This window comes from Salmo trutta, chromosome 6 (genome assembly GCF_901001165.1).
Source record: "Salmo trutta chromosome 6, fSalTru1.1, whole genome shotgun sequence".
NCBI lineage: Eukaryota > Metazoa > Chordata > Actinopteri > Salmoniformes > Salmonidae > Salmo > Salmo trutta.
The window spans coordinates 15628202-15653322 of NC_042962.1; the positions used below are offsets into that span (position 1 = coordinate 15628202).

General features: G+C 41.7%; 2 protein-coding genes across 3 annotated transcripts; one reads left to right on the forward strand and one right to left on the reverse strand.

Moving 5' to 3' along the window:
- Positions 1 to 339: 339 nt before the first annotated feature.
- garem (GRB2 associated, regulator of MAPK1) lies at positions 340 to 10200 on the reverse strand. Of its 2 annotated transcripts, none has more exons than XM_029755472.1 (6): positions 9733 to 9853; positions 6377 to 6517; positions 5349 to 5479; positions 3969 to 5156; positions 3066 to 3241; positions 340 to 2709 (listed from the first exon to the last, which is right to left on the reverse strand). In XM_029755472.1, exons 1-6 carry the CDS (start codon positions 9851 to 9853, stop codon positions 1848 to 1850), a joined length of 2619 nt encoding a protein of 872 aa, XP_029611332.1. In that variant the 3' UTR covers positions 340 to 1847. The 2 variants fall into 2 exon arrangements, with proteins under 2 accessions (XP_029611332.1, XP_029611333.1); XM_029755473.1 differs by having other exon boundaries at positions 1848 to 2706; positions 9733 to 10200.
- Positions 10201 to 13761: 3561 nt separating this feature from the next.
- Positions 13762 to 25091, forward strand: LOC115195533 (neutrophil cytosol factor 2-like). Its single transcript, XM_029755474.1, has 15 exons — positions 13762 to 14031; positions 14272 to 14354; positions 14733 to 14841; positions 15081 to 15215; positions 15455 to 15562; positions 20874 to 20933; positions 21103 to 21146; positions 21811 to 21955; positions 22095 to 22160; positions 22359 to 22431; positions 22540 to 22583; positions 22720 to 22871; positions 22966 to 23077; positions 23275 to 23392; positions 23547 to 25091. Exons 1-15 carry the CDS (start codon positions 13858 to 13860, stop codon positions 23636 to 23638), a joined length of 1515 nt encoding a protein of 504 aa, XP_029611334.1. The 5' UTR covers positions 13762 to 13857; the 3' UTR covers positions 23639 to 25091.
- Positions 25092 to 25121: the final 30 nt, after the last annotated feature.

Genomic DNA, 25121 nt, shown 5'->3' on the forward strand with positions numbered 1-25121 from the left:
CATAGATTTTCATACTTTCTCTTCTTTGTACTGGTCCCCGTGGGAATAGAACCCACGCGCTGCAAGCGCCATGCTCTACCCTACTGAGCCACACGGGACCACCTTATTGCCTTAGTCTCTTGTCAGTAATTTGTTATGCTTGAGAAATTAAGTTAATGAATCCAAACACACACTGAAATTACATTTCTATATTGTTTAACAGGCTTTTCAATTTGTTTGGGATGCACTACATGGCCCATCATTACTGCACAGCCTTATCACTAAACAGCAGTCCTTCCATGTGCATTTGTGCGAAAGGCGTAAAGGTTATCGTCATTGTAACTCAGCCAAAAGACAAGACAATGTGTCCATTTTTATTGATCATACACAACCATAGAAAGTTAAGTCAAAATATAATAGGGGTTGTTCATAAACATTAATGTCAGTTTTTCCATGACAACAGAGTTTGTCGATGAATATTTTACAGTTTAGTCCTGTGCTACTGGTCATTTTACAGTTACAATTACTTACCACCCTTTTATCACTTGCATAACATTACACTAATTCATGACACAAAAACACAAAGGAAAAATTACACCTGAGGTGTATTCAGTGAGGTGAATCATTCAGAACATTGCAGATATAAATGTAATGAATAGAGCCAACATGATTCTCTTTTCTATACATGATAATCATCTGTGCTATACAATACATATCTATCTATCTATCTATCTATCTATCCGAACGTTCCATAATGCAGCACCCTCTTGAACGGCCCCCAACTAAATGTAGTTTAGTTAAAGTTCTGTGGTGGGTTAAATTAAGGCAGATTAGTCTGGTCTGTCTCAAGTCTGAGAAAGTCTGTATTTGTGAATGTGCACAATAAAAAGGGAAAATATTGTTAGTTCAGTTTATATCAAATTAATCAATGGCTATTTCAGTAATTAAATATTTTCACTAATGTAACATATCCTTGCAGTCTATATAACAAGTTCTCCATTTCATTTTGTCAAATACATGTTCCTTCTGTAATGGTACATAGTTCCTTCTCGATCCCCAAAGCTTCCCCTTCTTTAGCTATTACACGTCAAGTCAACGTTGCTAAAAACCCTTGTGGTTTTTCACAATGTCATGAGTTGATTGTACAGTCCATTTGACCTGGCAAAGGCTTCTCTTTTTTTTTTTTTGGACAAGTACATCTTACATTATGCAGAATCTGTAGTTACATTGTATTGGTTGTTGTTACTTGCATATTAAGTCAGTATTATAATAAGGAAACAAGAAGTGCACACTGTTATAAATGAGTTAAATGCCATCGCTTGGATTTAGCAGCTGTGCCTGCTATCGCAAACTTTCATGAATAACCTCCAATTACTTCTGTGGAAAGGCTTTGGGTTAAAGCAGGTAGTAACAGAGTTGAGAGAAAATGTCCCTAAAGAGGAAATCAAACATAATAGAACATGACAAGAGTTAATACACAACACATCCCTGTGACATAGTTAGACAACTGTAATCGTTACCAGGGTTGGACTTCGGAGAGCTGGATCAACAAGTTAAGCAGCCAATTTCCAGATACACTGAGATTACTCTTGGTTTTCTGGTTGCACAAGAAAGCTTAAGGTGGACTATGGGTTATTGAGAGCGATTATATAGTCAGTTATATACCATGCCCAATTCAAGTGTTATCTTTCTCGAAGAACTAGAATGTGCAGAGTTGTTTCAGAATGTTGAGGAAAATCGTCTGGCCAACTCATGCTATGAAACAACCCCCAGAGTACAAAACTGAAGGCAAAAGTTTACGTCGGCATTCGCAGCACATTGCATGTTTTTTTTTCCTTCCTAGACTAGTACTTTGTTAAAGGGTTAGGTTATATTTTAGGCCTCCAACCGTTAATAAACTGCATAAGTTTCTTCACTTGGAGTTTGCTTAACTTGAAGTCCTCCGACAGAATCTCTTCCGTGAGCTGCAGGAGAAGATTTCCATCGATTTTCTCTGTGACGAACAAAGACACAATGTCGTCGGAGAGGCCAATGAACCGTAACGATTTGGACACCTCTTCGATGGAGAGTCCAGATAGGTTGGTGGGTGGTTGCCAAGGTCCTCCGGGGGCTGGTGCAGAGGGGGATGATAGTGATGGTGGGGGGAGGGGCGGATAGGAAATAGAGAATATGTCTGTCGTCGTGACCTGATCGTGTTGTTGGCTGACCAGGCACTTTAGAGTGTCCTGCTCCGTACCTTTGACTGCATCTGTACCTTTACTTGTCTCGTTTGATTTGGCCGTCCTCGGTGGCAAGATGGGGCACGACAGGCTTTGTTTAGTGTTACATTCTTCAATAGTATTATCTCGGTACATTTCCAGGGTGTAGCTCGACGACTTGGTGCAAAACTGATTAGTGTACGAGGCTTTGAAGGGGACGGCGTTACTGCTCTGCTCTCTTCCGTCAAAGTCAAAAAGGCTGGAAGTGCATGGCGACTTAGGCGTGCCCAGGGGTCTTTTTCGGGGATAGCTGTAGTAACTTTGACAGTGGATGGGCAGGAACTCCTCCATGCCTTGAGAAGCCCCTCCACAAAAGTCATTGGGCCACGATAGTCTAGAAGGGACGCCGTCGAACGGTGGGCTGACGTGAGACGTTGTCGGGCTCTCCTCGTTGGTCTTGGCCCAATTACAGGGGTAACACACGTGGTTCTGCTCCTCCGCCTCGGTCACTTCATTCTCTCCTCCTCCACTGCTGGCAGCAAAAGAAAAATACCAAAGTTAGTGAAAAGAACTAGGTACAAGTTGAGATTAAACACTACTAAAGTATTCTGAAATAATGTTACAAAGCCCAACACTCCAGACCATTTGGAGGGAAACAAAAGCTATTGACTAGTCAGCAATATGTAAGGAAGTGTGTTCATAAGTACCTTTTATTGACATTTCAATGTATAATATAGGACCAGAATAAAAACTATAGACTGTGCAGGGCCAAATCCTTAAGTGGCGTATGTGAGACATGGAACCTTAGTGTATATCATGCATTGAACTCAATGGGAGGTGTGTGCAAAGGATGAGGCTGCATATTGGGATTTGCCCCCTAGTCCTTACATGCTGTGTAGCCCTGAGGCGTAGTAGGAGAGAGTAGGGCTTGGAGAGCGCGTTTCCGTCTGCCGCGCCTTAGCTCCAGCCGGCGTTGTGGTGGACATCGTTGGGGTGGACATCATCTGCTTGGAACTTCGGGGGGGAATGGGAGGGGCGTTCAATAGACGACATTCTTCCTTCACCTGGAGAGGAAGGTGAAGGAAAATCAACTAACTTTACAAATGATTACAGCGTTCATCATTTTCTTGTTTTTAGCTGTGAGAGGCTGTTTACACCAGAAATAATATGAAATTGTTGTTACAATGTAATGTCTCAAACACTACATCTGATGATCATAAGAAAATTATATCATTAGCCAGCAGCATACCACCCTGCATACCACTGCTGGCCTGCTTCTGAAGCTAAGCAGGGTTTGTCCTGGTCAGTCACTAGATGGGAGACCAGATGCTGCTGGAAGTGGTGTTGGAGGGCCAGTAGGAGGCATTCTTTCCTCTGGTCTAAAAAATATCCCAATGCCCCGGGGCAGTGATTGGGGACACTGCCCTGTGTAGGGTGCCGTCCTTCAGATGGGACGTTGAGGTCATTAAAGATCCCATGTCACTTATTGTAAGAGTAGGGGTGTTAACCCCGGTGATGTGGCTAAATTCCCAATCTGACCCTCAAACCATCATGGTCACCTAATAATCCCCAGTTTACAATTGGCTCATTCATCCCCCTCCTCTCCCCTGTAACTATTCCCCAGGTCGTTGCTGTAAATGAGAATGTGTTGTCAGTCAACTTACCTGGTAAAATAACGGATAAATAAAAAATCTGTAATTTGAAATATTTTCCTCAATTTGCATGGTAATAATAATAATTTCATATTAGTTGGTAAATGTAGCCATGGTGATGGAATTCATGTGTACTCACAGCTTCGGACTTTGGAGGGACTGGGGGCGGAGGTAGACAGATTTCAGAGCTGATCATTGGGCCCACATGACTGGAGGAGATGGGGTACGATAGGACTGCCATGGAGGTGTTGCTGGTGCTTCTCGGGTCCTCGCCGCCAACACTGTGCCCTCCTCCCCGACTTGATCTCAAGTGGTCCAGCCACAGCTCCTCGTAGGGCACATCCGACTTAAGGACAGACTGGCTCATGTTCTCCAGCAGCTCAGGTAAGAGGTACTCTGTGTCGACCGAGTCGACCGGCACGCCCTCGGGCGGCAGGAGCGCCCAGTCCCCACACAGCGTCATGAAGCCCTGCAGGTTGACCTCGCTGTTGCTGTGCAGGTTGTTGCCGTAGACGCACACAGACAGCCGGTGGAATGACTGGGTAAGCTCGTCGCGGGCGTATGTGAGAGAGCTGGGCACGTGCATGTGGGAGGGGCAGCCATTGCTGCTGCTGCTACTACCGCTCCCACTGCTCTTCTTGGGGCTCTTCCCATCGACGTCGTTCCAGTCGGTCCTGACATCGCGCACAGCACGGGAATAGTCGTCAATGTCAAACTGCTCCTGGCAGAAGGTGAACCAGCGATGCACCATGGTGTCTAGCCACAGCTCACTTTGCAGCAGCCCTTCAGGGATGATGAACTTGGGCATGGAGGCCATGTGGAGCGGGAAGTGGACAGGGAGGATCTTGTTACTGCGCAGCACGCAGCCCACCACCACCGTTTTGGTCTGGATGTTGACAAACTTGTAGCGGTGGCCCTCGCGGATCAGGTGCAGGTCGTGGTGGTTGCGCGGCGGGCTGCCAGGCACAGTGACGTTGACGGGCAGCCGGGTCTTCTCCACGATGTCACGGATGGTGTGCTCGCCCTCCTGCATCTGGAGCTCTAGCGGGCTGCAGGTGCTGAAGCGGCCCTTACACTGGAAGGGCAGGCTGACACTTTCGTTGGTCCGGTGGTTCATGCAGATGAGGCAGGGCATCTTGCCACGGTTCGCCATCTTGCTGATGGAGTTGAGTTTGCTGATCTTCTTGAAGATTGTGTTGAAGCGCGACTTCTCCTTGGACGCCTTGGCGTAGAGGATCTCTGCCTGGCCCATGAGGGTGAGCTCATCACCGGTGCTTAGTGTGATGTTGTACACCTCCGTGTCCTCGTTGCATTCGCCTGAAGCCATCTGTGAGACAAGAACATGTTAGATTGTAGTCTCATTGCCTAAAAATCACATCTCTAACCCCTTAAAAACACTCCAATTGAACTCCTACTATGACAATGTCACATCTGTAGAATTCGGGAAATGTACATAATTTGCTAGTCACTTTATAACACTAATCATCTTTTGATTAACTATCAACCAACAGCAACTGACCTTCACATTGAACGTAATTTCCTCCATGACATAAACCCGTTCGGGAAATGCTTTGGCCACCTCCTCCACGCTGTTGAAGTACTGCACCGGCTCCTTGACATCTCTGTCCTGCTCCAGCAGCTTAAACTGACCTACAGGAGGGGGTGGAAAGAATAAGATGGGAGATCTTGCCTGCATGTAACCTTGTTTCTGTTCCTGGAAAGGATAGGCCCTTGTTTTAGTTTAGTCTGTGCTTGAAAGGAAACATTTTCTGAAATCTCTCACTGAACATTACTATCCGAATACCCCGGGTTCCCAGCAGAAGTCTCAGTCTGCACCAGGCCAAGCTTTCATTGCAACCCCACTGTTCCAGTGTTACGTACAGTGTTTCCGTGAATCAGTTTTAGTTTGGTGTACTGACTAAGTACACTTCCCCTATGCTGTAAGTGAGGCGAGAGCATTGATCATATGTCAGTGTGTGAGTATTCATCAGCCAGAACAGTTGGATTGGCGCAGGCGCAGCAGCGAGTCATTGATGTAAAATGGACCCATCTGTGTAATCATTGATTTGAGCCCGAGAGGCTTTTAAGATCAGTGAAACAGGCCTGTGCCTGTTCTAAACCTATTTCCCTGAGCAAACAGTACTATGCGCATGTTTGCATGTTGCAAATTTTATACTAGCACTGATTGTACAGATGTCTTTTTCTTGATTAACTGAAATGTCTTTAGAACGGCATTGTAAAGCTTGTTAACAAGAAAATAAACTATAAGAATAGATCTGTCTGTAATCAGTCCACATAAAGTGAGTATTACTCCAAAATGAATAGCCTCTAGAAAGTTCATAATGGATTATTTGTGTGATATAAAATAGGTTGGTTGAATTATATGCTAGATTTTGGCAAAGGAGAGTCATAGTCGATGTTAGGTTGAGTGGGTAGTAGCGTACTGATTAATATTCCTCTGTAAGGCATTCACATACATCTGAATAAACATTGCCATGTGAACCTCTGACAGAGTAGATTTCATAATAGAACAGCGATTTGACTAACCTTCATAATGCACTGGGATCTCTATTTTGGGCCCAATGACATAATGGCCCTCCTCCAGACTGTGTGCAGTGATTGTTGTCCATTGCCGACAGGAATGAATCAAGAGGTAGTCATGGTCTCGTAAGCCGTCCACCAACTCACCTGGAGAAGAGAGACACTGATTCAAAATGTTTGGACTACAGTAATATCACAATCACAATCATTGAAATGTATAACTTTAGTTATCAGTCCGCCATGAATATTATATTTTACATGATTTGCATATCACTATGCTTTTTATGTAGACTTTGTAAAAAAAAACTACGTACACTGTATATACAAAAGTATGTGGGACACCCCTTCAAATTAGTGGATTCGGCTATTTCAGCCACATCCGTTGCTGACAGGTGTATAAAATCCCGCACACAGACATGCAATCTCCATTGGCAGTAGATTGGCCATACTGAAGAGCTCAGTGACTTTCAATATAGCACCGACATTTTATTTTTAATTTCACCTTTATTTAACCAGGTAGGCCAGTTGAGAACAAGTTATCATTTACAACTGTGACAAAAACAACACAGAGTTACACATGGGTTAAACAGACGTACAGTCAATAACACAATAGAAAAAACTATATACCGTGTGTGCAAATGTAGTAAGATTAGGGAGGTAAAACAATAAATAGGCCGTAGTGGCAAAATAATTACAATTTAGCATTAACACTGGAGTGATAGATGAATGTGCAAGTAGAGATACTCGGGTGCAAAGGTGCAAGATAAATAAAAAAATAACAATATGGGGATGAGGTAGTTGGGTGGGCTATTTACAGATGGGCTGTGTACAGATGCAGTGATTGGTAAGCTGCTCTGACAGCTGATTCTTAAAGTTAGTGAGGGAGATATGTCTCCAGGTTCAGTGATTTTTGCAATAAGTTTCAGTCATTGGCAGCAGAGAACTAGAAGGAAAGAGGCCAAAGGAGGTGTTGGCTTTGGGGATGACCAGTGAAATATACCTGCTGGAGCGTGTGCTATGGGTGGGTGTTGCTATGGTGACCAGCGAGCTGAGATAAGGCAGGACTTTACCTAGCAAAGACTTATAGATGACCTGGAGCTAGTGGGTTTGGCGACGAATATCTAGCGAGGGCCAGCCAACGAGCGCATACAGGTCGCAGTGGTGGGTAGTGTATGGGGCTTTGGTGACCAAACGGATGGCACTGTGATAGACTGCATCCAATTTGCTGAGTAGAGTGGGGGCTATTTTCTAAATGACATCGCCAAAGTCAAGGATCGGTAGGATAGTCAGTTTTACGAGGGTATGTTCGGCAGCATGAGTGAAGGAGGCTTTGTTTGCGAAATAGGAAGCTGATTCTAGATTAACTTTTGGATTGGAGATGCTTAACGTGAGTCTGGAAGGAGAGTTTACAGTCTAACTAGACACCTAGGTATTTGTCCACATATTCTAAGTCAGAACCGTCCAGAGTAGTGATGCTAGTCGGGCGGGCGGGTGCGGGCAGCGATCGGTTGGAGAGCATGCATTTAGTTTTACTAGCGTTTAAGAGCAGTTGGAGGCCATGGAAGAAGTGTTGTATGGCATTGAAGCTCATTTGGAGGTTTGTTAACAGTGTCCAAAGAAGGACCAGATGTATACAGAATGGTGTCGCCTGCATTGAGGTGGATCAGAGAATCACCAGCAGCAAGAGCGACATCATTGATATGTACAGAGAAAAGAGTCCGCCCGAGAGACTGCCAGAGGTCCGGACAACAGGCCCTCCGATTTCACACACTGAACTCTATCTGAGAAGTAGTTGGTGAACCAGGTGAGACAGTCATTTGAGAAACTAAGTTATAGGATGACACATTTCCAACAAGTCAGTTCATAAAATGTCTGCCCTGCTAGAGCTGCCCCAGTCAACTGTAAGTGCTGGTATTGTGCAGTGGAAACGTCTATGGGGCAACAAAGGCTCAGCCGCAAAGTGGTAGGCCCCAACCTCACAGAACGGGACCGCCGAGTGCGTAAAATTAATCTGTCCTCGGGTGCAATACTCACTACCGAGTTCCAAACCGCCTTTGCACAAGAACTGTTCGTCAGGAGCTTCATGAAATGGGTTGCCATGACCGAGCAGCCACACACAAGCCTAAGATCACCATGCGCAATGCCAAGCGTCGGCTGGAGTGATGTAAAGCTCACCGCCATTGGACTCTGGAGCAGTAGAAACGCGTTCTCTGGAGTGATGAATCACGCTTCACATTCTGGCAGTCCGACAGACGAATCTGGGTTTGGGGGATGCCAGGAGAATGCTACCTGCCCCAATGCATAGTGCCAACTGTAAAGTTTAGTGGAGGAGGAATAATGGTCTGGGGCTGTGGGCTAGGCCCCTTTGTTCCAGTGAAGGGAAATCTTAATACTACAGCATGACAATGCCCTCATGCACAAAGTGAGGTCCATACAGAAGTGGTTTGTTGAGATCAATGTGGAAGAACTTACTAGTATAGAGCCCTGACCTCAACCCCATCGACACCTTTGGGATGAATTGGAACGCCAACTGCGAGCCAGGCCTAATCGCCCAACCTCACTAATACTCTTATGGCTGAATGGAAGCAAGTCCCTGCAGCAATGTCCCAACATCTAGTGGAAAGCCTTCACAGAAGAGTGGAGGCTGTTATAGAGAACTCTTTATTAAATGCCCATGATTTTGGAATGAGATTTTCGACGAGCAGGTGTCCCAAATTTCGGTCATGCAGTGTACCTAGCTACCTATGTAGCTAGCTAAGAATAATAAAAAATATTGCTCTCATGGAATGTCATTCCTTGCACTATAAATATGGCTATCATTAAGGCCTAAACCAAATTCCATTTGAATGTGAAAATGTCTGCATATGCTCAATAGTTTAGTAGGCAGCCCACTCTTGGTGGACTGCATTTTACAGTGACTGTAACGTTATCTTTTTTTCTGTATGCATGCATTGTACCAAGTAAGGTAGGTAGCTAGCTATGCCATTACAGAAAAGACTCCTGCGATGCATTCCAACTTATTGTGTTTAAGCTTGATAACAATAAAGACTTAAGATAGCAAGGAATGAATCTAGATAGCTAGCTAGCTACAAGCTTTTATACATTTGTGTTTTGGAAACTTTAATTAGTTAAAGGCTAGATAAGCTTTTACAACTTTCTTGACTACAGTAACTTAGCTAGCTGATGTCAACATTGACAGAGTAACGTTACAGAGACGGTATGGCTATGCAACTAGGCTAGCTAGCTAATTAACTAGCCAGCCAACTTAGCTAGGTTGGAGGCTAGTTAACAGGTATTTTATGCAGCAAATCAACTGGTTAGCCCCTCCTAAAAACATTAAATTGCTCCAAAAATAGCCTTACCACTGTCCAACTTGACAATTTGCGGCAGTCTATAAACACTGACAAGTCGATCTAAGGGTAAAGACGTCGTGCTCCATGATACATCTTTCAAATTGTTGTACAGCATTGATCCAAGGTCCATGTTAGCTTATAAACTCACGACACATTAGCATGAACGCACCCGTTGCTGCTAGCTATGCATTGTTCTCTCATGTAACCTATACTTTTCTTATGGTTCTGTTTTGTTTACTTTGAGGTTAGCTAGCTATCATGAGTAGTCGCGCAGCCATGTTAGCTCCTTGCTCGCTAGCATGCTAGTTACCCCTAAGTTGACAGGAAATGCCATGTATTGAAACCATAGATATCTGCACATGCCAGCCGTCTACTTCCAAAACGAGTCCCTTGTCTGCCAGTCAGCCGTTGCAATTACCGCAGGGTCACACCAGCCTCAACACAAACAGGGGAGCACAGGGTACTATATCTGAACCCTAGAGAGAATACTTTGTGTCCTACTCAAACAACTATCAGTCTGACAAACATACTATGTTATAACATACATTCACCAGACAGTTTATTAGGTACACCACCACATTCACAAAAATTGATCACTCCTACAGTCAGTGAGTCAGTCAAGTGGCCATGGCTTGCTATATAAAGCAGGCAAACAGGCATCGAGGCATTTAGTTACTGTTCAATTAAACGTTAGAATGGGATAAAACAAGTGACCTAATCGACTTTGAGTGTGGTATGATCGTAGTTGCAAGTATCTCAGAAACGGACGCCCTCCAGGGTTTTTCACGCACGACAGTGTCTAGGGTTTACAGAGAATGTTGCGACAAACGAAAACCTACAGTCAGAAGCAGTCCCATAGCCGAAAATAGCTAGTTGATGAGAGAGGTCGAAGGAGAATGGCAAGAATCGTGCAAGCTAACAGGTGGGACACAAACAGACAAATAAAGGTGCAATACAACAGCGGTGTGCAGAATGGCATCTCGGAACGCAAAACTTGTCGATCGTTGTCATAGATGGGCTATTGCAGCAGATGTCCACATCGGGTTCCACACCTATCAGCTAAAAATAAGAAGAACCAGCTCCAGTGGGAATCAGGTATTTGTTTTGTTTTTCCACTCCATGCCAAATGCATAGGCTACCAATATCCATCTTGAAGATCACTGGGCCTAGGCTACTCCAACACCAGCAGAAGATCACTGGGCCTAGGCTACTCCAACACCAGTTGAAGATCACTGGGCCTAGGCTACTCCAAGAAGACAGCCGAGTGATCTCTCTGTTCTTGGTACAGTAGCTGGTGCCGAGCTGGCTGTAGGATGCCTAGCCCATGTCAGGACTGTCAATGCATTCTACTGTATGCAGCAACATCCGTTTTCATACCTGTCTCACGCTCACAAGCAATGTGTAAACAGCCCCAACATGTCTAAACATTATTATAAACTGGGTGGTTGGAGCCCTGAATACTGATTGGCTGAAAGCCATGGTATATCATACCATATACCACGGGTATGACAATTTATTTTTACTCTTCTAATTACATTGGTAACCAGTTTATAATAGCAATAAGGCACCTTGGGGGTATATACAACTAAGGGCTGTATCCAGGCACTCCGCGTTGCGTCGTGGATAAGAACAGCCCTTAGCCTTGGCGTATTGTCTGGAATTCTTAAAATACAACTTGTAAACTCGAAGCAACGAGTTGTGTGCCTTCACAAGCTTTTAACTCATTGCGTTCAACCCTTTGGCAGATATCTAACTCCATACAACTACAGTGCCTATTGACTTAAAACATTTTATGGGTCAGATGGTTTAGATCCTTTCTTCTTTAAGGTTGCAGCCCCTATCATCGCCAAGCCTATCTCTGACCTTTTTAACTTGTCTCTCCTCTCTGAAGAGGTTCCCATTGCTTGGAAGGTAGCCACGGTGCGTCCTTTATTTAAAGGACTGATCTTAACTGTTATAAGCCAATAGGCCTATTTCTATTTTTCCCTGTTTATCAAAAGTGTTGGAAAAACTGACTGGCTTTCTTGATGTTCATACTATTTTCTCTGGTATGCAATCTGGTTTCTGCTCAGGTTATGGATGTGTGACTGCAACCTTAAAGTTCCTAAATGATGTCACCAAAGCCCTTGATTCTAAGCAATGTTGTGCTGCTATTTTTATTGACTTGGACAAAGCTTTTGATACGGTACACCATTTCATTCTTGTGGGCCGGCAGGGGTTTTGGTGTCTCTGAGGGGTCTTTGTCCTGGTTTGCTAACTAACTCTCTCAAAGAGTGCAGTGTATAAAGTCAGAACATCTGCTGTCTCAGCCACTGCCTGTCACCAAGGGAGTACTCCAAGGCTCAATCCAAGGCCCCACGCTCTTCTCAATTTACATCAACAACATAGCTCAGGCAGTAGGAAGCTCTCTCATCCATTTATATGCAGATGACACAGTCTTATACTCAGCTGGCCCCTCCCCGGATTTTGTGTTAAACGCTCTACAACAAAGCTTTCTTAGTGTCCAACAAGCTTTCTCTGCCTTTAACCTTGTTCTGAACACCTCCAAAACAAAGGTCATGTGGTTTGGTTAGAAGAATGCCCCTCTCCCCACTGGTGTTATTACTACCTCTGAGGGTTTAGAGCTTGAGGTAGTCACCTCATACAAGTACTTGGGAGATTGCCTAGACGGTACATTGTCCTTCTCTCAGCACATATCAAAGCTGCAGGCTAAGGTTAAATCTAGACTTGGTTCCTCTATCGTAATCGCTCCTCTTTCACCCCAGCTGCCAAACTAACCCTGATTCAGATGACCATCCTGCCCATGCTAGATTACGGAGATGTAATTTATAGATTGGCAGGTAAGGGTGCTCTCGAGCGGCTAGATGTTCTTTACCATTCGGCCATCAGATTTGCCACCAATGCTCCTTATAGGACACATTACTGCACTCTATACTCCTCTGTCAACTGGTCATCTCTCTATACCCGTCGCAACCCACTGGTTGATGCTTATTTATAAAACCCTCTTAGGCCTCAGTCCCCCCATCTGAGATATCTACTGCAGCCCTCATCCTCCACATACAACACCCGTTCTGCCAGTCACATTCTGTTAATGGTCCCCAAAGCACACACATCCCTGGGTTGCTCCTCTTTTCAGTTCGCTGCAGCTAGCGACTGGAATGAGCTGCAAAAAACACTCAAACTGAACAGTTTTATCTCCATCTCTTCATCTTTCATTCATCATTCATTCATACTGTCAAATCTACCATTCCAGTGTTTAATTGCTATATTTTATTTACTTGGCCACCATGGCCTATTTATTGCCTTTACCTCCCTTTTCTCACCTCATTTGCTCACATTGTATATAGACTTATTTTTCTACTGTATTATTGACTGTATGTTTGTTCTACTCCATGTGTAACTCTGTTGTTATATGTGTCGAACTGCTTTGCTTTATCTTGGCCAGGTCGCAGTTGTAAATGAGAACTTGTTCTCAACTTGCCTACCTGGTTAAATAAAGGTGAAATAAAAATAAATAAATTCAAAGACACTCTTACTGACAGTGGCTGTTTCGCGTGATGTATTGTTGTCTCTATCTTCTTGCCTTTGTGCTGTTGTCTGTGCCCATTAATGTTTGCACCATGTTTTGTGCTGCTACCCTATTGTGCTTCTGCCATGTTGTGTTGCTACCATGTTGTTGTCATGTGGTGTTGCTATCATGCTGTGTTGTTGTCTTAGGTCTCTCTTTATGTAGTGTTGTGGTGTCTCTCTTGTCGTGATGTGTGTTTTGTCCTATATTTACATTTTTATTCCCAGCCCCCGTCCCCGCAGGAGGCCTTTTGCCTTTCGGTAGGCCGTCATTGTAAAGAAGAATTTGTTCTTAACTGACTTGCCTAGTTAAATAGGGTTAAATAAAATAAATAAAAATGTGTTTAGAGCCCAGAGCAGATTTACATGGACACCAAACACATGTTTATTTCAAATACTATCTTTAGCCATGTTGTAGCCAAAACCATGAACTGGTGAAAAAAACTCAATTTGTCATCATCACACTTCCTTCCTACCTCCTTGTGAGAAATGTGTCAGTCTACAAAGAGTGGTTCCACTGTTCTCATCTCTCCAGATCACTGTAGCTCATTTCCCTGATTTGGAACAATGTCATTTGTGAATACTCTAAAACAGTGGGATGAGGCAGTGGCCTGTTTCGAACGGGGGGACTCTGCTGCTTCCCTTGGAACATTTCTGGACATCCAGGAAAAGAACTCCAAAATCTTTTTCAACGTTGGCTGTCTACATTTGATTAACAAGAACCTAGATGCAGCTGAAAAGGTATGGCAGTTGTTACCAACTTTCATCATTCTTGAAAGACAATCCTCTCTTTCCCTGTTTCACTAAAGAAATCAGACTGCATCTAAGGTTAATAGTTACTATCACATTGTAATGACATGTTATTTTCCCAAAAATGCAAGTCACAGAAAAAGGGGAAGTGCCGTTATAGTACACAATCCTTGTGGTAGCCTACTATTTCATTGGGAGGAAGTCACTGAGTTTCTTCTGAATATCACGCAGGCTTTCGATGGCAGTATCGGAAAGGATGGACACTTGGCTGTTGCATTCTTTCAAAGGGCATTGACATTCTACAAAAAAGAGAGGCAAGATAAATCTATCATATTAGGGATGGGTGATTGGATGTATTATAATAACACATTTAAAAAATGATCCCATACTTTCAAATGTTGTGTTAAAATGAATAATCAATTTACAAACATACACTTTTAGAAAAAACAAGTTATATCTAGAACCTAAAGGGTTATTTGGCTGTCCCCAAAGGAGAACCCTTTGGCGAACCATTTTTGGTTCAAGGTAAAAAAAAACTTTGGAGTTCCAAGTAGAACCTTTCCACAGAGGGTTCTACATGAAACCAAAAAGAGTTATACCTAGAACCAAAAGGGTTATCCTATGGGGACAGCCAAATAACCCTTTTGGAACCCTTTTTTCTAAGTATGGATTTCTCTTCATTTTGCCTGCAGGTATGAGGAGTCTTTTGCTGATTTCCAACATGCCTTCAGGGAGTTGAGGGGGAACCAGCTGATCGACTACAAACCTCTTGGTCTGAGATACAAATTATATGCTTGTGAGGTGAGTCCAGATAAAGATGTGATGGAAGTGTTGCCAGTGTAACAATAATTGGATGTTGAATATATTATGTGTATTTTAGTGTCTGCACAGCAACCTATTCCAACATCACAGTATGTACACGCAGAGAACAATAGCTGCAGTGCATAGGTGGGTGTTTCAATGTAAAGCACTTTGAAACCTGGGGGGGAAGTGCTGTATAGCTGTAGTTTTACTTTTTCTGACTGGTATCACTCCCACAGGTACTGCACAACATGGCGCTGGCCCATGCTCAGCTGGGTCAGTGGGAGAAAGCCAAAGAGACCCTCCTGACTGCTCTGAACCTCAGGACTGAGGCCAAACTCAGCCACATTGACAGAGGTCTGGAGTGCATCCTGGTCAGTGGCCCTTCTCCATTACGCCTTTTTCACATTATCATGTCGACCCAAACCATATTGTGCTGGCTTGGATTGTTCTTTTTTATATTGTTCGTTCCAGCAACTATAGTGGATGAGTAACCAAGCCAGGCAGCTCGGCTCAGTAGTGTGAAAAGTATATTAGTTATTATGCATTTTCACTGTGTCTGAGTGTTCAACAAAGTTGGGGATCCTTTGTAAATCCTCTGTTACTCCTTTAGAAGCAGAAGGTGTTTGAGCCAGTTGAGGTCCCGGCGAATGTTCTGTTCAAGCCAAACAAGAACTACGTGGCTGAACTGGAGAAGAAGGACTACCTGGGCAAGGCCAAGGTATCCATTTCATCTCTCTCTCAAAATAAAACATACAGTGTCTATAGAAAGTCAACACCCCCCTTGGATTTCTTCACATTTTATTGTGTTAGAAAGTGGGATTAAAATGGATTTATTTGTCATCAACAATCTACACAAAATACTTTGTAATGTCAAAGTAGAAGAAAAATTCAATATTTATTAAAAGATTAATAAAAAACTAAAACCACTAATATACATACCTTCATTAGATAAGGATCATCTAGGTCATCTACAAGTCTTTGCTAGGTAAAGCCCCGCCTTATCTCAGCTCACTGGTCACCATAGCAGCACCCACTCGTAGCACGCGCTCCAGCAGGTATATTTCACTGGTCACCCCCAAAGCCAATTCCTCCTTTGGCCACCTTTCCTTTCAGTTCTCTGCTGCCAATGACTGGAACGAATTGCAAAAATCCCTGAAGCTGGAGACTTATATCTCCCTCACTAACTTTAAGCATCAGCTGTCAGAGCAGCTCACAGATCATTACACCTGTACATAGCCCATCTGTAAATAGCCCATCCAACTACCTCATCCCCATATTGTTATTTATTTTTTGTACTTCTTTGCACCCCAGTATCTCTACTTGCACATTCATCTTCTGCACATGAATCACTCCAGTGTTAATTGCTAAATTGTAATTACTTCGCCACTACGGCCTATTTATTGCCTTACCTCCCTTATCTTACCTCATTTGCACACAATGTATATAGACTTTTTTTCCTACTGTATTATTGACTGTATGTTTGTTTATTCCATGTGTAACTCTGTGTTGTTGTGTGTCGGAACTGCTTTGCTTTATCTTGGCCAGATCGCAGTTGTAAATGAGAACTTGTTCTCAACTAGCCTACCTGGTTAAATAAAGGTGAAATTTCAATAAAATAAAACAGTATTAACCCCCTCCCCTGAGTCAGTGCATGCTAGAAACACCTTTTGCAACGATTACAGCTGTGAGTCTTCTTGGGTAAGTCTCATAAGAGCTTAGCACTCCTGTATTGTGCAATATTTGCCCATTATTTTGTTATTCAAGCTCTGTCAAGGTGTTGGGGATCATGGCTAGACAGCAATTTTCAAGTCTTGCCATAGATTTTCAAGCAGATTTAGGTCAAAACTGTAACTTGGCCACTTGGGAACATGCACTGTCTTCTTGGTAAGCAACTCCAGCGTAGATTTGGCTTTGTGTTGTAGGTTATTGTCCTGCTGAAAGGTGAATTCCTCTTCCAGTGTCTGGTGTAAAGCTGAAGCAGGTTTTCCTCTAGGATTTAGCCTGCACCTAGCTTCTTTTTATCCTGAGAAACTCCTCAGTTTTTGTCGATGTCAAGCATCCCCATACCATGATGCAGCCACCACCATGCTTGAAAATAAGTGTATTCCTTTGTCGTGTTTTTTTTGCAGTATTACTTTAGTGCCTTTTTATATAAATATGCATGTTTTGGAATATTCTTATTCTGTCATTTAGGTCATTATTGTGGAGTCACTACAACGTTGTTGATTCATCCTCGGTTTTCCCCCATCACAGCCATTGAACTCTGTAGCTTTTTAAAAAAAATCACCAATGGCCTCATGGTGACATCCCTAAGCAGTTTCCTTCCTGTCCTGCAGCTCAGTTCAGAAGGACGACTGCGTCTTTGATGTGTCTGAGTGGTTTAATAAGTCATCCACAGCATAATGATTAACTTGACCATGCCTAACGATGTATTCAATGTCTGATTTGTTATTGTTACTCATCAACCAATCACTGCCTTTCTTTATGAAGCTTTTGAGAAGCTCCCTGGTCGTGGTAGTTGAATCTGTGCTTTAAATTCAATACTTGACTGAGGGACCTTACAGAAAGTAGCCAATTTATACCCCTTAACTTATTCCACATTTTGTTGTGTTACAGCCTGAATTCAAAATGGATTAAATTGTTGTTTTTCCCCAATCTATACACAATACCCTATAATGACAAAGTGAAAACGTGTTTTTAGAAATGTTAGCAAATTTATTGAAAATGAAATACAGAAATATCTCATTTACATAAGTATTCACATCCCAGAGTCAATACATGTTAGAATCACATTCGGCAGTGATTACAGCTGTGAGTCTTTTTTATTGTTAAGTCTCTAAGAGCTTTGCACACCTGGATTGTACAATATTGGTACATTAATCTTAACCATACTCTGTCAAGTTGGTTGTTGATCATAGCTAGACAGCCATTTTCTGTCTTGCCATAGAGTTTCAAACCGATTTAAGTCAAAACTGTAACTAGGCCACTCAGGAACATTCAATGTTATCTTGGTAAGCAACTCCAGTGTATATTTGGCCGTGTATTTTAGATTATTGTCCTGCTAAAAGGTGAATTTCTCTCCCAATGTCTGTTGGAAAGCAGACTGAACCAGGTTTTTCTCTAGGATTTTGCCTCTGCTTAGCTCTACTCCGTTTATTTTTATCCTAAATAACTCCCTAGTCCTTGCCGATGGCAAACATACCCATAACATGATGCAGCCACCACCATGCTTGAAAATATGAAGAGTGGTACTCAGTGATGTGTTGTGTTGGATTTGCCCTAAACATGACGCTTTATATTCAGGACATAAACTTAATTTCTTTGCCACATTATTTTCAGTTTACTTCAGTGCCTTAATGCAAACACAATGCATGTTTTGGAATATTTGTATTATGTACAGGCTTTCTTCTTTTCACTCTGTCTATTAGGCTAGTATTTTTGAGTAACTACAATGTTGTTGATCCATCCTCAGTTTTTTCCTATCACAGCCATTAAACTCTGTAACTGTTTTAAAGTCACCATTGGCCACATGGTGAAATCCCAGAGCGGTTTCCTTCCTCTATGGAAACTGAGTTATTAAGGACACCTGTATCTTTGTAGTAACTGGATGTATTGATACAACATCCAAAGTGTAATTAATAACTTCACCATGCTCAAAGGGATATTCAATGTCTGCTTTATTTTATTTTTACCTATCTACCAATAGGTGCCCTTCTTTGCGAGGAACTGAAAAACCTCCCTGGTCTTTGTGGTTGAATCTGTGTTTGAAATTCACTGCTTGATTGAGGGACCTTACAAATAACTAACTGTATGTGTGGTGTGAAGACATTAAGTACTCATTCAAAAATCTTGTTAAACACTATTGTTGCACACAGAGTGAGTCATGCAACTTATTGTCACTTATTAAGAACTTTTTTTGAATACTTATTTCAGCTTTTCATTTTTTATTAATAAAAAAAAACACAATTCCACTTTGACATTCTGGGGTATTGTGTGTAGTAGGCCATTGACACAAAATCTAAATTAAATCCATTTTATATTCAGTCTGTAACACAACAAAATGTGGAAAAAGTCAAGGGGTGTGAATACTTTCTGAAGACATTGTATGGGAGACAGAGGAAGGGGTAGTCATTCTAAAAATAATTTCAACCCCTATTATTTCACACAGAGTGATTCCATATAACTACTTATATGGAATCACCAACTACTTCTCAGATAGAGTTCAGTGTGTCAAATCGGAGGGCCTGTTGTCCGGACCTCTGGCAGTCTCTATGGGGGTGCCACAGGGTTCAATTCTCAGGCCGACTCTTTCCTCTGTATACATCAATGATGTCGCTCTTGCTGCTGGTGATTCTCTGATCCACCTCTACGCAGACGACACCATTCTATATACTTCTGGCCCTTCTTTGGACACTGTGTTAACTAACCTCCAGACGAGCTTCAATGCCATACAGCTCTCCTTCCGTGGGCTCCAACTGCTCTTAAATGCAAGTAAAACTAAATGCATGCTCTTCAACCGATCGCTGCCTACACCTGCCCACCCGTCCAGCATCACTACTCTGGACGGTTCTGACTTAGAATATGTGGACAACCACAAATACCTAGGTCTCTGGTTAGACTGTGAACCCTTCTTCCAGACTCACATTAAGCATCTCCAATCCAAAATTAAACCTAGGATAGGCTTCCTATTTCGCAACAAAGCATCCTTCACTCATGCTGCCAAACAAACCCTCGTAAAACTGACTATCCTACCGATCCTCAACTTCGGCGATGTCATTTACAAAATAGGCTCCAACACTTTACTCAGCAAATTGGATGCAGTCTATCAGTGCCATCCGTTTTGTCACCAAAGCCCCATATACTACCCACCACTGCGACCTGTATGCTCTCGTTGGCTGGCCCTCGCTTCATATTCGTCGCCAAACCTGGCTCCAGGCCATCTATAAGTCTCTGCTAGGTAAAGCCCCACCTTATCTCAGCTCACTGGTCACCATAGCAGCACCCACCCGTAGCACGCGCTCCAGTAGGTATATTTCACTGGTCACCCCCAAAGCCAATTCCTCCTTTGGCCACCTTTCCTTCCAGTTCTCCGCTGCCAATGACTGGAACGAATTGCAAAAATCCCTGAAGCTGGAGACTCATATCTCCCTCACTAACTTTAAGCATCAGCTGTCAGAGCAGCTCACAGATCATTACACCTGTACATAGCCCATCTGTAAATAGCCCATCCAACTACCTCATCCCCATATTGTCATTTATTTTTTGTACTTCTTTGCACCCCAGTATCTCTACTTGCACATTCATCTTCTGCACATGAATCACTCCAGTGTTAATTGCTAAATTGTAATTACTTCGCCACTACGGCCTATTTATTGCCTTACCTCCCTTATCCTACCTCATTTGCACACACTGTATATAGATTTTTTCTATTGTGTTATTTACTGTACGTTTGTTTATTCCATGTGTAACTCTGTGTTGTTGTTTGTGTCGCACTGCTTTGCTTTATCTTGGCCAGGTCGCAGTTGAAATGAGAACTTGTTCTCAACTAGCCTACCTGGTTAAATAAAGGTGAAATAAATGTTTTTTTTTAAATAACTTATGTGATTTCTTTAAACAAATTTTACTTCTGAACTAATTCATGATTGCCTAAACAAAGGGTGTCAATACTTACGACTATATTTTCATTTTTGAATATTTATTAATTTGTACAAATTTGCGGAATTTCCTTTTGACTTTGACCTAAAACTACAATGAAATATACTTCAATCCCACTTTGTAATGCAACAAAATCTGAAAAGAGTTCAAGTGGTGTAGAATTTCTATAGGCACTGTACCTTAAACAGGCAAAATGTTGCAACTTTGTAGATGTGTATATAAAATGCATGTCAATGACTTACTTGGATTGAAATGTGCAATTTACATTTGTTGGGAATAGCCTTGGGTTTTTCTTTAGGACAGCTATTTGGCACTTTATCAGTTTATCATAAAGTATTGTTTCATGTTGAACCTGTTTTATTCTCTATCCGCAGGTTGTTTCTTCCATCGTCTTCCAGGATGAGTTCTCTGGCTTTGCTCCGTTACAGCCACAGGTGAAGTAACATATGATTTGATGTGATGTTTTAATAGGGCCTTAAAAATGTTCAACAATTTTTTTTAACGATTAACAATTAAAATACAAACTATCAACAATTAAAATGTAAAAATTGATTGAGGAATATTAAGTGTATTGGGATGTGCTATTTTTTATGGTGAGAATAGGTTGAAGAGGTTCCTACCAGACCAAAGGCTCCTGAAGTTCTGAGGTAAAGTTAATGTGCTCTTGATGTTAATTCTAGCAGAGACTGTGGGGCTGGTTTGACACTTAGGGCTCGATTCAATCTGTATCACGAAAGTTCAGTGTTATATTGCGATTTAAATTTAAAGTTAGGCTAATTTCTGATTGAGACGACATATGTGTTTACCATGAATGCAGTCTCCGTTAACTCGGGAACATTACCTTTAAATTTCTATCGCGCTGTAGCGCAGCTCTTCAGCGCTACATATTGAATTGAGCCCTTGGTTGTTGTGATTGCCAGAGTTTAAAGGAATAGTTCACCCAAATTACAAATTGGTTTCCTTACCCTGTAAGCAGTCTATGGACAAGGTATGATGGCAATCCATGCTTTGGTTTAGTTTCCCTAGTATTGTTTCCACATGCTAACATTTTAGCATTTGTGGCACAAATCCCATTCATGTCATGGGAGCTATAGAATAATTTTTCGAGCATCATGTCCAAATCATCCGAAAGTATTATAAATTGATTGTGAAGCTCAACAAAGTCACTTATACATGTTTTTTTAATTTTGCGTGGAAAATGCTAATATCGGTCCCATGACTTGAATGGCATTTGTGCCAAAAATGCTAAAACATTAGCATGAAGAAACAGTGCCGGATATCAATGCAGGATATCTCTGTCACCCCCCACAGGGCTCTGGAGGAGGGTGAGCCTCACACTGTCCTCTTTGAGTTTGTCCCTGAGACAAGTGATGAGTTAGCTGTGGTGCCTGGCAATATCGTCTTTGTGCTGAACAGCGGAGAAGACAATTGGGCATCTGTCATCTTCAATGAAAGAGTATGATTACAGTTATTACATCGAAAAAATGCTTGAATTAAAAATGTGCACCTATTGTTCTCATTATGCTGATAGACACTTGATTGAAAAAAATATATACTATGTGTTCAGTGAATTAATTTAACCTTTACATTTTTAGAGGGGACTTGTTCCTTATAATTTCCTGGAGCGTTTGGAAATAACCTTATCATCTAAGCAAGATCAGGTACATTTCTACCATCTATATTGTGTTTTTTCCTCATCACAAGATGGCACTGACTCTTAACATCTGTGTGTCAATGCTGAGCTATAACAAATTGAAAATCCTTTAAGTTGCAATCCCCAAAATTCTGGTAAATAAAGCCTACCCTTCAATTGCTATGTTAATTGATTCCTCCTACGTGGGTTGATTGCTTTCTTGTAGGATGGGACAGACAAGGATGACATCCCAGCGCCACCTAGACGAGAACCACCGAATAGACCTCAAAGAACATCTGGTAATAATCTGTTATGTAAAAATATGGAATGGAAGTTGTATAGTTAACATTTTAATTATTTGCTGTGCAACAAATAACTTTACTTTTTGGGGGGTATTATTGTAACAGCTTTGGCTGCAGAAAATCAGAGCATTGGGGACACAGAAACAGAGGTATGAGAATTATATAAAATAGATTTAAATACATTAACAAAAAAATGTACAGCATGTAATATCCAACGTAGATACCAATTGTTTTTCAGTACTCTACGTGTACACATTTAAAATATAATTGTATTTAATTCCCTAGTCTTGCCAGATTGAAGAGTCATCACTGTGTGTAGTGAAAGTGCACTTCACATACACCATAGCAATCTGCATGGTGACTGGTCTTCCCTACACAACCACTCTGGAGAAAATCAGTAACAAACTGGGCCTTCCTGCCATGGCAATCACCTTGAGGTATGGCACTGTTTAAACATTAGCTTCAAAACTTTCATTCAACATTCATTACTGTTACAAAACCAAGCTCAGGGATTTTGGGTTTTTTCTCAAGCTATGCCCACATAGATTCTGGTAAAATAGTGATTGATGAGGACACGAGGATGGAAGATGTTTGGAGCTGTGTCCACAATGGTCGTCTAACACTGTGGTGTGATCTCAAAGAGGTAATGTGGTCGAACAGTATATACAGTATTTCATGTCATAAGTTGTTTGATATGTAGACTTTTAAGTTACAAATGTAATAGTCAACTCCTAGAAAATGAGTGTATGGGATATAAAACTTGACTGACAAGACAACTTAGTGCTGACAGATGTCATCATGGGTACTTGTTTCCCTTATTTCATGTCATCTACACTACAGGGTATGAGTGAACAGCTGCAAAGCCAGACTCAACTGATGGCCCTTCATTCCTACGAGTCTTCAACTCCAGAGGACCTCGAGTTCCATCAAGGAGATACCATCTTACTTCTCTCCAAAGGTGAGCTAATTTCTCTCATGCAGGGCACCATTTCAACAATGCAGAAATCTGTTGTCAGTGTTTATTATCCTGTTATTAAATGATATCCTGGAAGAGCTGTAACCTACTGTTGTCTTAAAATACAGTACTCCCATTTTCATGACTTTCTTTTCAGTCAATGAAGACTGGTTTGAGGGACAGTGCAACGGGAAGATTGGCATATTCCCGGCATCCTTTGTGGAAGAAGTTCCCATGAAAGATAAATAATATGATCAGAACAAAAGGCTAAGGAACAATGACTGTCGACATTGTGGGATTTGTTATTTCTACTTTGACTTTTTTCTGGATACCGTCATCCAACCATTATCAAAGAAAAACATACAGAAGCATAGACACAAAGTCAGATTTCTACATTTACATTGAGGGAAGACATTTAGGTCAGAAAAGTCATTACCTAAGCAAAGACTTTTCTTCACTAGGCTGATATTTACTGATTTATGTGATGTTATTGTTAAAGTATGAAGTTAAGTCGTTTTCCATAAGTAATACAGGCTGAGTGGATTTTAAATTTCAGCAGTTCCCAATATTTCCCATATTCTGCATTAGATGTAGCTAAACTCCAGTAAACAGAAATTAGATTCTTAATCACATTTTTTAAATCATCATGCAATAACAATGAGTTATTTAGTTTCCAGTAACCACCAGCGTATTTCTTACCATCATTACTGCATATTCTTACAGTCAACCATATGACTTTATGATCCGTCAGGACTGCAGGCAGTATTTTTACCTCTACAAGACTAGAGGTTATCACCCACAAATCAATTCTTGATTGTAAGAAACGATCTCTATTACTCCATGTGTATTGTATCTTTCCAGGGGTTTTTACTCTCCATATGTCAATTAAGTCCAGGCTTTGGCAGAAATTCACCAACTTGTTCACACCAATGTTAGGCCTATGAGGCAATCTATCAGTCTCATTAGAATAAACCATATTAAAATCTTCAAATATAATCTGACTGGATGGATATTTTCTCAGAAGACTTTTAAGAATGTCTTCAATTTCCTGTAGAAGTTAGTTATTTGGAGGACTAGGACAGTATCCATATACATTACACAACACAAATAATCTGTCCATGTGGTTGATGACCGCTACTAGCCAATGTCCATTGGAGTCCATTTGAGTTAACAAAAATTTCCCTTTGAAATTGTGTGCTAAAATTGCAACCCCAGCTGAATGATTTGTCCCGTGGGCCAAAAAAATGACATTGCCCCACTGATTTTTCCAATATTTATAGTCCTCTTTGCATGAATGTGTTTCTTGAACGAATACAAGGTCTGCCTTCCCTGTAGCTCAGTTGGTAGAGCATGGTGTTTGCAACGCCAGGGTTGTGGGTTCGATTCCCACGGGGGGCCAGCACAGAAAAAAAATGTATGAAATGTTCACTACTGTAAGTCGCTCTGGATAAGAGCGTCTGCTAAATGACTCAAATGTAAATGTAAGTTTTAATAACTGTTTTGGCAGGCACAAATCAAGCATACCCTGGTTTTCTTCGTATTTGAATGTAATGCAGTAGTATGTTTTTAATTATTTGTTGTGTGTATGTATCGGACACCAGAAATTAAGTTTCCTCAGGAAAAATGTAGTTCTGCTAAGTTATGTTCTTATGTCATTGTTAAACAAATTAAACATTGGTTATATAGCCATAGACTATTCTGAGTTCGTTTTCAGACCTTCGGTATGTGTGTA